This window comes from Temnothorax americanus, unplaced genomic scaffold (assembly GCF_048541705.1).
Source record: "Temnothorax americanus isolate GAGA-0224 unplaced genomic scaffold, ASM4854170v1 Scaffold29, whole genome shotgun sequence".
In the NCBI taxonomy this organism is placed as follows: Eukaryota; Metazoa; Arthropoda; class Insecta; order Hymenoptera; family Formicidae; genus Temnothorax; species Temnothorax americanus.
Window position 1 is genome coordinate 1,248,934 of NW_027509432.1, and position 16,512 is coordinate 1,265,445.

The 16,512-nt window shown below is 37.7% G+C and overlaps 2 protein-coding genes across 5 annotated transcripts in view; one reads left to right on the forward strand and one right to left on the reverse strand.

Annotated features, from left to right (window-relative positions):
* The window catches only part of LOC143899985 (uncharacterized), a 172,231-nt gene that overhangs the window by 32,299 nt on the left and 123,420 nt on the right, over positions 1–16,512 (forward strand). The gene's annotated exons all lie outside the window — the stretch shown is intronic.
* The window catches only part of LOC143899987 (uncharacterized), a 236,175-nt gene continuing 231,084 nt past the window's right edge, over positions 11,422–16,512 (reverse strand). For 2 of the 4 annotated variants that reach the window (XR_013257650.1, XR_013257652.1), the window contains exon 2: positions 11,422–12,892. Coding sequence is in view for 1 of the 4 variants with exons in the window: in XM_077410863.1 (XP_077266989.1) it covers positions 12,679–12,892 (214 nt within the window). In the remaining 3 variants the exon portion in view is untranslated. The remainder of the gene's footprint in view (positions 12,893–16,512) is intronic. The other 2 variants (XM_077410863.1, XR_013257651.1) reach the window with 2 other exon arrangements.

Consider the following 16,512-nt stretch of genomic DNA (forward strand, 5'->3'; position numbering starts at 1 on the left):
TTGGTCAACTTATTCTGTTCCGATAACATCTCGATCATCGCTATGCGATCAATATAAAAACGAACAAACAGTAGCAAGCATCAGACGATTTAACATTTAACGAATTATCAGAAATGAGCTATGCTTAATTAATTTTGCTCTTACGTATAATAAATTTTGCCTTCTGTTTTGGAATTCGGTTTTTCAAGTTGCAAATTTTTTATTTAAATCCAAGGATTTTGTTAATTAATTGCGTTTTCATTGCTTTGTCTACATAAAGTGTTCCGCTTCAAGTACATTCAGTTTTTATGCGTCTTTTTAATAAATTTGATTATTTTTCTTGATGGCTTTACGTTGATTACGATAGAGATTTGTTTGATCCTAACAGTACAATCATCTTATAGTTTAAAGAAGTTATAATTAGGTACTAGAAGATACATCATATAGTTATATATGAGCATCGAATATTAATAGATAAAAATGTGATTAATCTTTGTATAAAATTGCTCACATCTAAGATACTTAAGAAAACTGTTTATATACAACTATACAGTAATTACGTCTATAATTAATTATAGTAATTATTCACATGTCGATCTCATTACGTATTAGCGTCTCGAAGTCTGAAGAACTCGTTTCAACATGCAACGAGTTGCGCGGAGTTATTCCGGTTACAGTTCGTTTCGGTCGTTTCAATTCCGACACAGGATATACGTGCGAAACGGAGGAATGGAAAAAAAAACACAACGAGATTCAACGCGTGTAAACCACTCATCGTCGACCATACTTAACGATAAAAGTGTACCGCGTCAATGATCTTGTATACATACGTACGGGTTAAAAGCCAAGCTTACACTGCGAATAAAACGTGTCGAAAAGCGTCGGATTTCGGAAATTGGTCCATCGCTGGACGCGACACCAGCAATACCGATTATTTGTCGATATCAAATGGTTTATCAACCTTCCATATGCATTTCGTGTATTAAAACTCAGTGTGTCCGCTTTGATAGCAAAAATTTTATGAGAAATGACAGGATAGTTTAATAGATTTTTTAAATAGCACCAAGAAAATTTGTAAGTTGTAGATATGTGATAAATTTTGATAGAGATGCAATTCTGATAAAATCGTGAGATACCTATATTTTATAAAATAATTTAGAACTAATTGTAAGAATTAAATAAGAAATTTTAAAACGTTTTCTCGTTAAGTGTGAAAAGATCAAACGTCTGCAAATAATAAATTCGTATTGATGCGTATACAGATTAAAGTTTTACGTATGTAAAACTTTCTTTCTCTCTCTCTCTCTCTCTCCCCCTCCTCCTTCTCTCTATCTCTTTCTTTTTCTCTCTTTCAAAAAGTGCGCATCGCGAGTGTGAGCATTACGCAAAATAACGTTAACGATAATTATCGGTAGTGCGAGCGTGATACCGTAACGCGTTACTGTATCGCGTCGTAAAAATGTTGCGATAGCATCGGCGTGAAATAGCCGCGTATTATCCGACGATCCCACGCACGAACGCACTGCGTCTCGATTCTCGATTACTTGCAAGCTCCTCCGCACGCGATGATTCTCCTCGAAATTGCAAACTGAAACATTCACGGCTATTCATCAGCAAACAGCGACGGATTTACCGATAAAGACACTATTCTCACTGGCGTTGGTTAACGTTAACGGTGGTTTAATTGATTCCCGGAGAATCACTTAAGTCTCAATTAACTTTAACTAATGCTTATGGCAAGAGACTCAGTAATCTCTATAGGCGATGCTTTTCAGATTTTGACTGTTTCAAATTTGTAGCATAAATTTATAATCATCAATTTCCTGAAAGCTTGCAATTATTTTAGTAAATAATTAGTATTATTAATTTAGTTAGGACCCTCACACACAGTAAAAAAGAACCTCGCTTATAAAATTGATCATTAGCTTACAATATCGTGGCCCAAAACGTGGCCAAAACGAGATTCTTTATAATTAAAATCTTCAGCTAATCACAAATACTGACATACATGACTATTGTTTCTAAGCTGCTTTGAGAGAAGAAAACATTTTTTTGATATTATATGTTATTAAAGATATTTGAATAAATAAATTCTCCACTAAAATTTCCAGATATATTTTCCCACGAATCGTCGCGTCGGTTTTTCGCAATTAGTCGTGATAACAGTGATCTCGATTTCATCTCGCTGCGAGTTAATAAGCACAGATTTCCATATCGCATGAGAGAAACATGCGAGGATTTAAATAAATATTAACCTCCAAGTACATTTAAAATATTTCTCATGTCCGTCGGTTTAATGAAAAGCTTACGCGCGATTCTTCCGTCAATCCTGTTCGACATTTTTTCACGGCAAAGCGATAAAGTCAACGCGCAGTATGGTAAATACATATGGAAGAAAAGCAAATACCAACTGTTACGCGGCGTCTAGGTTTTGCATTAAGCCAAATTATGTCAATATTAACTTACAAGAAGTTGTGCCAACATCAGTTGAATCGGGCTATCTTTGTATGTCAATATATCGAAATGTAGACTTATATTTACGTTACATCATTCTATAATTAAAAGTATCGATGTGCAAAATATCCAAATTTCAATAGAAAAACGATATCTGTATTACATATTTTTCCCGTATTATTAATATGTTTCAATTTGAACCTATTGAACGTAATGTATTTAAATTTTTTCACATTTTACATTTAATTAAAATAATTTTGTATCTGTATTATTATAAAATATGAAACTCGTGAAAAATAAATAAAAAGACATAAATTTTAAATTTTAAAAGTACGCTCTTTTATCGGTTTGGCAAATAAAATGATAGAAAACATGAAAAATAATATTTTATAATAGAATTTGATGTAATATTGTTAGCCTGTTTATGTAAATACTTTTCATTTAGCATATTCTATATTATAATTTTTCCTTTTTTATGTTTTTTTTTTTTAATGATAAAAACATACTAATATACATTTTTTGCAATTTGATAATTCTTTATTCTTGCAATCATCACATTGAGCCGAATACAATTAAGATCAATTTTCGTGGTATTGCGTTTAATTAGGAACATATAAGATACTTTATACAAAAAATTATCGTTGAGCATATATATTGAGAGAGTATATACTTGATTTTCTCATTTAATACTTCGTATTTTACATTTAATATTTGAGTCTCTCTCAATTCAGGGGCATACTTTGACAGATTTTCAATGAGAGTTAACAAAATTCATTTTAATTGCTTTAAACAGGAATTGCATAAACCAAATATGCACGCTGTAAAATTTTAGTCATTTGAAATTTAATACTTTCTCGCGAGTCAATTTCAGTCGTGCACAAGGAGACCTGGCACTCGGTGCCATCACTGTCGGGACTGTACCGTATATTACGCGTCAGACAATTATTATGCCAGAAGTGGCCACGCAACCTCGTATCTCGTAAGGAAGGTTCGGGCCGGATGCGGTAACGGCGAAAGTTTCGTCCGTGAACGAAAATTGCGCGCGTGGCGCGTCGGGCCGCCTGTGAGAAGGCCTATAACGGACGATTTTGGGGTAGGTCGCGTTGGGCCGAACGTCCATATCGGCCTCTCTCGAAGGGGGAACCGCAATGATGTCGAGTGAGCGAGAGAAAGAGGGAGAAATGCGAGAATTTGCGGCGAAAGTTTTGTCGAAGCATGCGGCTACGGGTGTGCGTGCGGGATGATGATGTTATGCGAGTCGTTTCGCATGCCGCACTCCCCGTTTTGCTCCCGAGTTAATATCGCTAAATCAGTTGGTTATTGTTCCAGTATCTCGCAGAAAAAAATGATTAAGTACTTTCTAGCTGCGATTTCATTTCGACATGAAATTTTGTCGTTGTGAGTTTATTTTTGATTTTGGCGTGGCTGTTGGCGAAGCATTAAAATAATTTGCATATGTATTTTAGTGTGTTGTGCATTAATAAGATATTTGAATAAATATAAAAAGTAAAAATGTAAAAAAGATAAATGAAAAGAGAATAGAATCGAGATGTATATACAAGAGAATATAGTACAGTGCTCGAAAAATTGAATGTAAGTTTACAAACTATTACAACAAACACACTTAATTTCAATTGTTATCAAATGTTCACCTATGACCATATTTTTATTGTTGATTACAAAAAGTCATCGTTAAGTTTATCAGAAATTAAATGCTTCTGACAGTTGATACACTCTTCTTGTAAAATATCTCGTGTAAAGTTCGAAATACAAACCATAAGGAAACAATGAAACAACAGCAAATACTGTTATGCACACTCTTTTATTGTCGTTTATTCGCTTAATATTTTTCCTATTCGAATATTTTTTAGTGAATTATTTTAAACGTGTCGCGTTGTACATTGTACACGTGTGTAACACGGACATGTGGGTATTTGGTCGCGCTTGTGACTGGCCATTGAAACGTTGCATAAAGAATTGACGAAGTGAGGTCCGGCGCGGTCGATTGCAATGAGAAGAGAATCAAACCGAACAACGCGCGGCGCGAAGCCTCGTTCGCTCGCAGCCTAAAATAGGACGCATTGCAACAGCCTTTTTTCCGCCGCGGATCGATAATCCGCCGTGCAACAGCTTAACCTTCCACGCCGCGAGTGACACAACGAACGAGAAGAGAATTTCTTAGTATGAAACTAGGAATTAACTTATAGCGCGTATAGTTAGCCGCTACCTTACTTATGCTGTTTCGTAGTTACCTCGAAATCGATTATCGTATTATACGTATGCGACATTGTATCGCCGACAAAGGAAATGCGAATTGATAGTTGAGGATTAAATGTTAAAAGATACACCAAAGTTTAAAATGAAAAACAATGTTTCAATTAATATTTGATTTAATCAATAGAGATTATAGATTAATCACTTCTCCAGTATATTTACTACTTCCAGTACTTCCAGTACTGATATTTTCTTCTTGGAATAAAAATTTCATATATAAAATTAACTAATTCAATAAATTAAGATTAAATAGAAATTTAATGTAGTCAGCGCGATTTAAGCAGCGTCTATCGACACGTCAATTACATTCTAGATGACTAAACGCGAGATAATGTTCGAGCGATCAAAAGTGAGAGACGCATAATTTGCATAGCGGCTTTGCGGCAGGATCGACGAAGGACTCGTCGTACTTTTTTGGCACACGTCGCGCAACATTATATAATTCAGCCGGAAAATTCAGCGGACGCTAGCTCTTCGAGTTTCAATGTATTTTCCTTTCCCTCATTTACTTGGGTAACGTTTCTACCGCGAATCCGTCTTCTTTCGCTCCTCCTGCTCCTATACGCCTTCTCCTCTCCGCCGTTGGTTGAGATATTTCCAGCGCGTAATGTAATCCGCTTTACCTCGGCTGTGTGCCGCGCGGTTGACATATTTTTTCCTCCCTTCGTCGTTTAAAGTACGTATGCTGCCATACAATGTTCTAAGGAGTCTTTCCCGCTTTTTCTTTCCGCCCGGTAATACCGTGCCGGCGAATGTAACGCAATATTTTCATTGCGCTCTTTGCTCGCGGCTACGGAAATGAATATCGTCTCTTTACCGATATTAAAGTCAAATCAGCGGGAAAACGTCGGGCTAATATTACCATTCCCAACGAGTCGTTTGATGCGGGGAAAAAAGGCCGTTCTGGCGGTGCGATGAGCTTTACCTTCTCCGGATGTTCCCGCGGACGCGCTGATTCGTCCTAGCTCTCGTTCTATCTCGCGCGCTGTGATATCGGAGAGAAATTAGAACGGTTTTGTACGAATAACGAACATTACCGTATCTCATATTGGAGCCTCGATCGGACATTTCTTTATAATTTTGTTACCAAAGAATTGAATATTATTAAAGCATCTGCAATATGGGTTTAGAGTAACTTATCTCCGATCTAGAACAACGTTTCTCTGTGTCTGTGGCCCGTTTATCATTCGGCTTCAACGCGGTACGTGCGTATCGCTCAATTCCGTCCGTATATACAAGAGCGGCTTTACGCGCAACGGAAAGGCGAAACTCTTCGGCGATTCTCCTCTTCTCGGTGCGCCAGAGCCTCGCCGCGCGTAATTGTGTACCTTGCGCTCTTCGATCAACGTCCGGTAACGAGTTGACATACCGCGCAAAAACGCGGATCGATAGCGTGTGCATTGCGGCCGTGTGTCCATCCGTTACGATCGCGTGTATACGTGCGTGAATGTAAGTACGTGTGAACGTGAGCACGCGCGCGCGCGCGTCTCTGCTACGCGTATACGTGTGGTGCAGTCGCAGACGGGCGCACCACCCGCTGCAGGCGGTCGCTAACGCGGGTACACGAGTGCGAGCACGCGACTGAATTTCGCGGAGCGATAAGCTTTCGGCGAAGAGGACATTTTAGTCGATGGCAAGCGGGCGAGTTCCTGGAACGGACTCTCAGAAATTAATTTCGCTTTTAGGCTTCCCAATACACCCGCCATGCGATTTCCATCGTGGAGAATAGAATCTTGATATCTCGCAATGAGACTTCTTTCCCAAGAAAGAAAAAGATGGTTTTCGCTCGCCGACAACACCTTTCTTGACATATCACGAATTTCACATCTACGAGCAAAAACGCATTCAAAAGAAATTTGTCAAATAAAATCTATTTTATCTCCACGCTTTATTCTTCTATCCAAAAATTTTGAAAAAAAAAACAACTTTTTCTCTTGTTTAAAGAAAAAACACCCTTAAACATGACTTCCTATTTTAGTGTTATAACCCGACATAAAAAATGTATACTCTGTTTGCAGTGGGGCATCATCGACGCGCCGGAAACGCTGTTGTGCCGCGTGTTTACATCGGAACTAATTCGCATTATACGGAAATCTGTCGTCGAACCTTATGATACTATTTTTTATCTTGCCAGCACTTTGCATCACGCCGCCGGCCGTTATTGTTTACGTAATAAACATTTTTCTTCGTGATAAAGAGCGCGCTTAGGCGGGCGGAAGAGGTTTCTTTCAGGGCGTTTCTTCGGAGAACACGAGGTTTCGAAGTGGGAAGGTACTTTGTCTTTGCACCATCGCGCGTGCAGTGTTGGATGCTACGGCGTGAAGATCTTTTTTTTTATAAATCGCTTTTATATAGCCTGCTATCAGGTCGCTGTATAAATAATATCCATTTATCCCCCGCAACGCTAATATTTACAGCGAGTTTATTTACACTTTTTTTCGCTTAAGCACCTATAATGCTACTAATAACCAGATAGAGTATAACCTACTAATTATCCAATATTTTTTAATAATACTTGTCGCATTAATTAAGCATATGTATTATCAATGAGACGACTCGTCCATTTAAATTTGTTACATCCTTGGAGTTGTTATATCCTTGGATATAATTTTTATAGACTATATACAATTTCTACTCGTATTACACATAACAAATTTAACTTTGTGCGTCAAATCATTTTATAGGATTGCAATCTTCGGTGCCAGCGAGAGAGTCTCGTATGAAAAAACAAATAATGTGGTCAATAAAACGTAAACGTAAGCAAGGGGAGCAAGGTTTTGTTATCAAATACCTTCTTCCTCGTATGACCAAAAGATGATGCATAATTTGTGCTCACGTAACTTTTGTATTTTTCACTCATTATCTTATAGTCACGCTCACCGAGATGGGGAAAAGTAGAAACTTTTCCAAGAAAGAAAAAGACGGTTATTTTTGCTCCCCGACAGCACCTTCTCTCTCTCGACATATCACGATTTTCACGTCTACGAACAAACGCGTTCAACAAAATCGTCGAATGAAATCTATTTCAATTAGAAAACAAATCTACATATTTTGGGAAGTATTGCATGTGCCCTCGTATTCGACACTCGCTACTAAATTCTTAAATTATTCTTCGTTATTATCAATGTAATATGAAAAAAGTTAACGGAGATTTTCAGTTGCATAATTGATACAGCTTCGTGCTATTTGCGTAAGAACAACTTTAATTAATGCGGTGTCTATATGTTCCACAAATTTAAAATGTTACAGAATCTAAGCATCTAAAAGTGTTAAAACATTACCTGAAACTACTTTTGATATTAAAATAAACGGATTACTAAGCGTCTGAGATTTTGTTTAATTTTGTTTAAGGTTTAAAATACGTGCAAAGAATCTTCGAATATCTAGTTAATCTCGAAGTAATTTTCGAACAGAAGCTGCCGAGCTATAATAAGGCAAGGCAATTGTTATCGTTACGTTGGAATTAGATAATCGGAGACAATACTTTTACAAAATTCGTTCAAATTGCATGTCTTAGAGGGGTATTTGGAAAAATTTCGATTGTTTACGAGATAGAAGCCAAGCGGATATCGCGTTACTGGGTCGCTTACGCGTAGCACGCGCGCTATCGATTTGGTTTCCTTGCGGCGGGATGACAACCTAGGGTAACCTAGCACGTTAATCGTGTGTATGTATATGTACGTATAGAGGCAGGTTCGTAGGCTAGGTTACGGTGAATCGGCATGCAGGATTAGTCACGAGCAAGCTTGCCTCTGGGTAATGACAGCTGCTACCAGTATGCGCTATTCTAGTCATCAACCGCAACTATCAACGCCTTCAACCACCACCGTCGGCTAACAGTTGTTGTCGAGACCTAACTTCGTGGATAATGAATCCACTGAACAATGTCGAAAATTTGTTTCTATAATGTCGTTTGTTCGTGTTTGAAAGATATAGAGATACCGGCCTAATTTTTACGCATGCACCTCGCGTGTGAACGTTTATATTTTATATATAATATACATTTTTTTTACATATTTTGATCTGTAGAAAAAAATATAAATTAATATAAAAAATGGCACATTATTACAATAAGTAACTAATTTGATTTTACTTCATTTATACTTAAATGTCTTCAATTTTTATCTAAAAGTTTTCTCACTGCTGCCAAAATGGTTCTTTGTTTCATTTTCTCAACGCACTTTGCCAGAGAGTCGTCTAATTTTCAACTAGTCTCTAACTGATCACATGTTCGACGTTGCTCGCGTTAACTTCAGGACCTAGAGCACTTACGGCAGTTGTGCCAATGGCGCGAAGGAACTCTTTAAATCTTTCCTTTTTCCCTCGCTTGCACCTCGACCATTCACTCGATGGCGCACGGCTCTTCGGTTTTGAAGCTGTAATTTAGCGCAGTTTCGACATCGTGTAATGGAGGAGAGATTCACGTACCGCACTTGGCGAGCAAGCGTCCACTGAGGGGACGAGAGATGCGCCACCAAATTGAACTTAGCAAGTTGCTAAAGAGCCAAATCGAGAGAAGAAAGCTAATATCGCGTCACGCCGCAACCTCGAAAACTAATAGGGAAAGAGATAGCTACTAGTTGCAACCAAAGTAAATTATGTGCGTGCGTGCAATTAACGAGACTTCTTGGTATAACTAGATAAGTCCACACACACACACACATTTTTCTCTTCTATATATTTCTTCTTTACTTAAATTTCGCTTAAATTACAAAATTAGAACTAACTTCTTCAGAATATTGCGCACAAAGTACATTGGTATAAATATGCTTGTATTAACATGTATTTATTACGTAGTATTGCATTTTGTGAAAAATGCAACATTTATGACCGTTGCAATCTATTTTAAGTTCGAACAGTCTTATTAATCTGTAAATTCAAGACGATTTATCACCCTTTATGTGTGATGTGAGTTTCAATATTTAAATGTCATACAATGCTCGAAAAGGAGCTGACACATATTAAAATCAAGAGATTTTAGGACGTCATAGAAATTGCAATTCCGTTTCTTCTGACTACAAATCGTATTATGCAGAAAGAAAATATTATTACATACAGATTTGTTATTCGTTAACTTCATTTTCACTTAATTTACTTGCTTCGAATATAGTCGTTATTTTATGTTACATTTTGATGATTGATGCACTCTTGGAACTTTGAGACGAAGAGCAATTTTATGATTTATTTGTGAAAAACAAACTTGAACATCGATATAAATTAATTCCGCTTTTTCCATTGTTATTAGGAAATAGATTAATATTTCTATATTTTTAATTTCATATTTCGATTAACCACAGAGATGCAAATTTCTACGTAAAGGATAGCCTTCATTGGAAACTGGAACGGTTTGCGATGCCCGCATATTTTATCTAAATGATCTCGCGGAAAACGTACTTATGACTTACGAAAAGATACTCGTAAGGCGAAATTGCATTTGACATATAATCAATAATTCACTGTTCTTGTAGTGAAATATCTTATTTTAAGCAGAAACTACTAGTCAACGGTTGCAGAAAGAAATTTCGTATATAAAGAGAGCGATAATACTCTTATTTGTTGTACGTTACATTCCAAAATCCCGTTGTATTAATATGGATTAACATCGCCGTTTATCTCACGGCGCTCATATATGTTTAATCGCTCGGACTTTTCTAGAAACGTAATCCTCACAAAACGGCTTTGCTTTTGCGTGGTCAGCGAGAAAGCGATCGCATAACCAAATGTAAATTCTAGGCACGTATAATCCCCAAATCTGTGAAATCCCCGAAGGTACAATACCCTTCGCGTGCTGCTCCAGGAATAGAGCTGGCTAATATAAAAATGGTATATCGCGTTTTTACCTATTTAAGTATTACTTGCGCGCGATATCTATATATACCATGACAGATTTTTTAAAAATAATTAATAAATATTTATAAAAATATTGTCGAATCTTATATCGGCATTAAAACCGAACAACCATCACCGTACACATTTGAGTTACAGAAACAAAACAGTTACAAGAAATAAAAGTTAAAATTGTGTCTAAGCGATGTTTGAAAGATTATATCGCCTTTTACACGCCATGTAATTTCTCAAGAAATTTATATAACTTTCTAGTATCGACATATCGATGACCAAATCCTTTATCGCGAAGCGTCGCGCTGTTGGCAAAATTTCAAGTGACGTTGAGAAAGAGAGAGATATCGAAAGCACGTTTGGACGGTACGCAGCTTATCTCGGCGTTATTCGCATTATCCCCCGGCTCTCCGGCGAATTACTCGAACCCAATCGGGCGTACGATCGGCGGTGCGCGACACAGGGAGACGAGAAGGGCGCGACGTAGGAGGAAAGGACACGGGGACGAAGAGAGGATGCCTTGTCTCGTTTCTCTCGCTCCTCGAGAGACACTCCGAACAAGAGAGGGCGCCAGATGGGTGATCCTCTGAGGATGGTCCGGCTCCTGTAGAGATGACTGAGCCGCATAGTCATTTCGGCTTAGCGAACTCATGGATTCGAGCGCAACACAAAAATACTGTGAATACTCACATACACACATTGATATATTATATATATATATACATATATATTATAGACATTTTTCTAACTGATAGTGTGCGTATATACATTTTTGATTAAGTGGGAAATACAATCTAATTTAGGAATAATAAAAAAATAAGAATAAAGACAAGACTCACATACATATTTGATATAAATGGAACAGGATAGCGAAAACTAAAGCTTTTATTTATGTTCTCTAATTACAAAAGAAAATAGGACGGCAAAAGAATAGGTTGGAAATAGATCGAAGACAGGATAGTCACGGCGAGGTAGACGGAGATGAATTTGACGAAGAGCGATTAGAGTGGTATGAGAGAGATAGGCGATAGACAGAAGGTCTAGTTGGCCCAAAAAGTCGTGCAAGAGTTAAAGAACTCTCCGGAACGAACCAAGCACCAACCGGCGGTTTTCTTATCCCTCCTTAAACCGCTCGTTAGAGTTCTCTCTCTCTCTCTCTCTCTCTCTCTCTCTCTCTCTCTCTGTCTTTCTTTTTCTCTCCCTTCTTCGTATATTCCCTCTGCCTTAGCCCTTTTGCTCTACCTATCTACCTACCTATCCTCCTTCCTTCGTTTCTTCTCGTCGGAGCAACGGAGCAACATAGTCGGATTCGAGAAGGAAGAAAGAGGGATGGCGGTGGCAGCGGAGAGACGGCACTGACCTAAAGCAACACGGTCGGCAGTAGGATCCCAAAGCGGAGGAGAGGAGCAGAGAAAGAATGCTGGGGCTGAAAAGAGAGCATCTGAGTGGCCAGCGCGACGCACGGAACGGCAGGGAAAATTAATGGCGACGTGCGATCGACATTTTTGCGGGCCAACATTGAGAGTTTTCATCTTCCGCGCGCCGGAAGAGATCGTCTTCGGGGACGGGATTGTCGCGCGTAGAGCCAACACCGGCATAAAATTTTCGCTTGCTAAGTGGGGACATTTGTTTTACCTAACGGAGCTGAGTGAAACATGGCCGCGATAATTCCCGGTTAGATATCACCGATATTCCGACATTTCTATTAGCAAAGGGTTGACCCGAGATCTGTTAACGCGATTTGTAAATGAACAGGAAAGATTAATTAATGGCTTATACAAAGAGAAATATTACACGATCGAAATAATACGTATAATTTAATACGAAATAAGGTAATTTTGCTTTCTTCTGAGATATTTGCACGTTTATTAGAGCTGTTGCAAGTATAGTGTAAAAACACATTTAATTCTTTTTTTCTCATAAGAACTGACGTACACACCACTTTACCGTCCAACTCTTTATATAACCCATAAGTGGAAATAAGTCGCATCAGAAGATGGATGTCGATCATAACGTCGCGCGGTAACGCAACGATCGTCCCGAGAGCTCGGCAGTTCTCGATTCGTTACCGTGATATTTACGACGAGGCGTTCCTTCTTTACTTTGCTCTTCTGTCCGGCGCGATCGCGTATATTACCGTGATAAGACTCTACGAGAGAGCCATACCGTTGGGATTCCAATTTCATCGACCAGATCGTGAACCTGTTTCTGTGAGACCTTAATATCCGCTCCTGGTTGCTTCCACTCGCAAGCGATCAGGAGGCCTTCGATCTTCCTACCCTCGTGACACTTCATCCTCTCCGTCGGCGTCGTTCTGATATCGTCCCTCGCTGTCATCCCTTTTCGTCTGAAACGAGATAGAAGTAGATCGGGAAACGTTTCTGCTCTCGTTTTCACGGAATATGCATTACAAACGTGCAATTGTTCGTAATTGCGGCAAATTATTACCGGAAAAGACAGTAGGGAGGAATTCCCAATAAAAAAAGTTATCTTTTTATGATGAAAAAAAGTTTAATTAACACGAGAATATATTCGATTTTCAATTTTCCACGTTTATACAAAGATTTTATCAAAAATACATCGAATAAATGCAATCTTGGTTTAAGTTCGATAAAATCAAATACTTTTACGAAAACTCGTGCTTGTTTTAAACATATTATCGACCTACTTGCTCATTTAGCCAGATGCATAAATGAATGATACTCTGATTTTATGAAATTTAATATTGGTCCTACAACAATTTTTATCGCAAAAGTTTCTGCTTGATTAAAGTTTGATTAAATTATGGATACTGATTGTGAGCAGGAAAATGGGAACAAAATTAATTTATGAACGTTACAGCGCTAAAATCAATTCTTTTTTATTTTTCTCTCCGCTTATTTTTCTCTCGATGCTTATACAATATGAATATCACTACAATTTATTCTTTTCGATTAGTTCGATTATTCTAAAGGAACTTAGAGTAAAAACGCATATCTATCCTATCGATATATGGTTTAAAATGTATATGCTACATATCTTTCGAAATTCTGACAAATATGTTCATGAAATATGTACATTGACAGAGAAAAGTTACATATGTGTAGTTGTCTGCGAAAAACATATTTAGCACGTATAAAATAATAACTTAAAAAATATATGTAACAAATTTTAAAAATATTTTATCAAAATTTAACTGAAAATTATTTTTCAGTAGAGATGTAAAAAAATTTGTCTGTCTGTATATGTAATTTTTCGAAAAGAAACGGATATTTAACGAAAAAACAACATTTCGTATATTTGTCAATATCAGTAATTTGACGGTCTGGCAGTTCTGGCATTAATCTAATATAATAACTCGATAAATATATATGCCCGTGTCGACGATTTATATATATATTTTATATTAGTATATTGCTACATTTTTGTGTATGTACATATTTGTTGTGTGGCTCGGCGCCAACTGTATAGTTGACTGAAAACGAGTCAATTTGAATCAATTAGCGAATGCATGTGTAAAACATAGTGACGATATGCGTTATGATAAAATCGCGCGCGAAAAGCGCATGGCATAGGTGCAAAAAGTCTATCGGGTGCGTTCCGACGAGCGTGTCTATATACGCACACCATTTCGCATGTTGTGCCCATTATTCGTATATTTCACGGTAAATTTTTCCATCTCGCTGTCCACGTGGCGTACATTTTTCACCATTTTTTGGTAATTCAATACGTCGCACATACATAATACAGTTAGCGGCGCGAAAGAGCTGACGATAATTGATTACGTCGCAGAAACAACGTTTGACCGCGCTGTAATAATTTTTATCGTTGTTATATACTTTTTATCGACCGAAATGGCACACGCGGTTTGCGACAACGGAATTATTTGGCACCTTTAAAAAAAATCTCTCGTAAAAATACACCGCGGAAATGTATCGCGACTTGTTTTGCAGCGGATATTTATTCGCCAATGTACCCCGCGGGAGAAGATGCACTCTTCATTACACTCGTCCCGCTAAACTGCGCAATTTCGAAATATCCTTTCGGGAATCCTTAATCCCTCAAGTTACATAAAACGAACTCCATTCAGTCTAATTAACATTAAAACGCGATACGACGTAATCGGAGAGAGTTTCAAATTTCATTAGAATTCGGTGAAGAATTTTACGAATTCTATCGGCTACTCTTGTGATTTGTCGTTAAATCTTACTTGCAAATATATCTTGTCAGAATTTCGATTGTATGTGGTTCGAAATATTTAAGACTTATTGTTTTAAGACTTTAGGTGCTAAACAAGATATTAATCAATGTCTTATAATTAAATTTTATAAAGAAATGTAATAGACCTTTATATCAAAAACTTTAAAACTTTAAACATAGAATCAGAACTGTATCTGGTAATTATATCAAAATCCTGAAAACGGGACGCTTTCCAATTTCACAGAGAACTCTATGCATATCCTTGACATAGAGATAACTATCGCGGAAAAGATGCTACAAATAACAGCTGATATTTGGAGAATCTTTTCTTTAAAAACAAACCTATTATTTTTAAGGGAAAGAGGAATGAAAAAGTGCAAAGAGAAAGGTGAGCGAGACGTCATCGCTAAGATGTTTCGGCACGCTAAACTGCCATACCTGCACGAACTTTCTACGCAAAAGCCAATGCAGAGGTGGCAGGCATCGCCGGTGCAAATAGAATTTCAAGAGTCGCGCATTAAACGCTTTATATCGCCGGTGCGCAACTTTTTACGATCTTACGACTCGTCTCTATGGTGACATCGCGAGGACCTTTTGTACGACCGGGTGGATGCTCTCGGTCCGACGAAACTTCTGCACGAGATAAACAGCGAAGCTTCGGTTGCTTCATTTATTTATTTATTCAGCATAGTTTTCAGTAGAGAGCGAAGGTGTGGCAAGCAAAGACAAAACTTTCTTTATCATTCATTTCGAATAGTATATTTCTAGGATAATGTTAACAATTTCTTTGAGAATTTTAGTTTTAATTAATAACATGAACACTAATTATGGAACAAAAATGATATTTTCATTTAATAAGAACTCAAGTTGCCAAACAATATTTTAAGTAACTCTCTAAGTGTATTATTCAAATTATTTACTTTAATTAATTTACTTTAAGACAAAACCTATTTTTTTTTATAAATCGTTTGATGGTGCATCTATTTTGGATGTGGCAAACTAGATGAGCAATTACAAGTGTCTTATCGGCAATAATTTAAATTAGCATGTGCGTGCACAATTGCATTTCTCACATTCGTAAATGCGTGCCATTCACGAAACGAACTCGTAGCGGGGTGCCGCTCGCTGATTCTCTCTAACGAGACGCATCGAATCTGTGCGACCCGATTCGTGGGTAAAAATGAGCGCGCGTGTCTGTCGGGTGTTAGATTCATAGATCACTTTGTCTCCGATTAAGGCCTCGGTCAACGAGCTCACGGTTCCCAAGCTACGCACAAATGATCCTACTTCGCGACCTACTTCGCGAGATCGTCGCTTATCGTGTAAAAGCCGGAGACGCCGCATCGCGATTTCCTGGACTATAAACGAGACTGTCAATGACCGTCTAAAAATATCACCGGCGACGTCGGTAATTGCCGCACCGAGTGTTACGGAGCGACGCGTACTTAAGCGTGGAAATGTGCACGCAGTGCGTCAGGTGGCCGCGTCGCGTCGTTTTGATTGTGAGCGAGCTATTAAGTCACTTTCTGACAAGCGTAAGACTCTCCTTCGGTGACAGTGAGATCGATGTTGAAAGCAGCATAAGCGTTTTTTTTTTTTTTTAGAAAACGGTGTCTGTTATCTATTCCATAAGTAACTTCAGTAATTATACTGAAATATAGAATATAAAAAATATTAATATAAAAATGTCTTAATACAATTATGTATCTAAGACATTTTTTGAAATTGAAATAATTTTCTGTTTTGACAGTCTATCTATAATGTCTGTAACGAGTTCAGCAGATATGA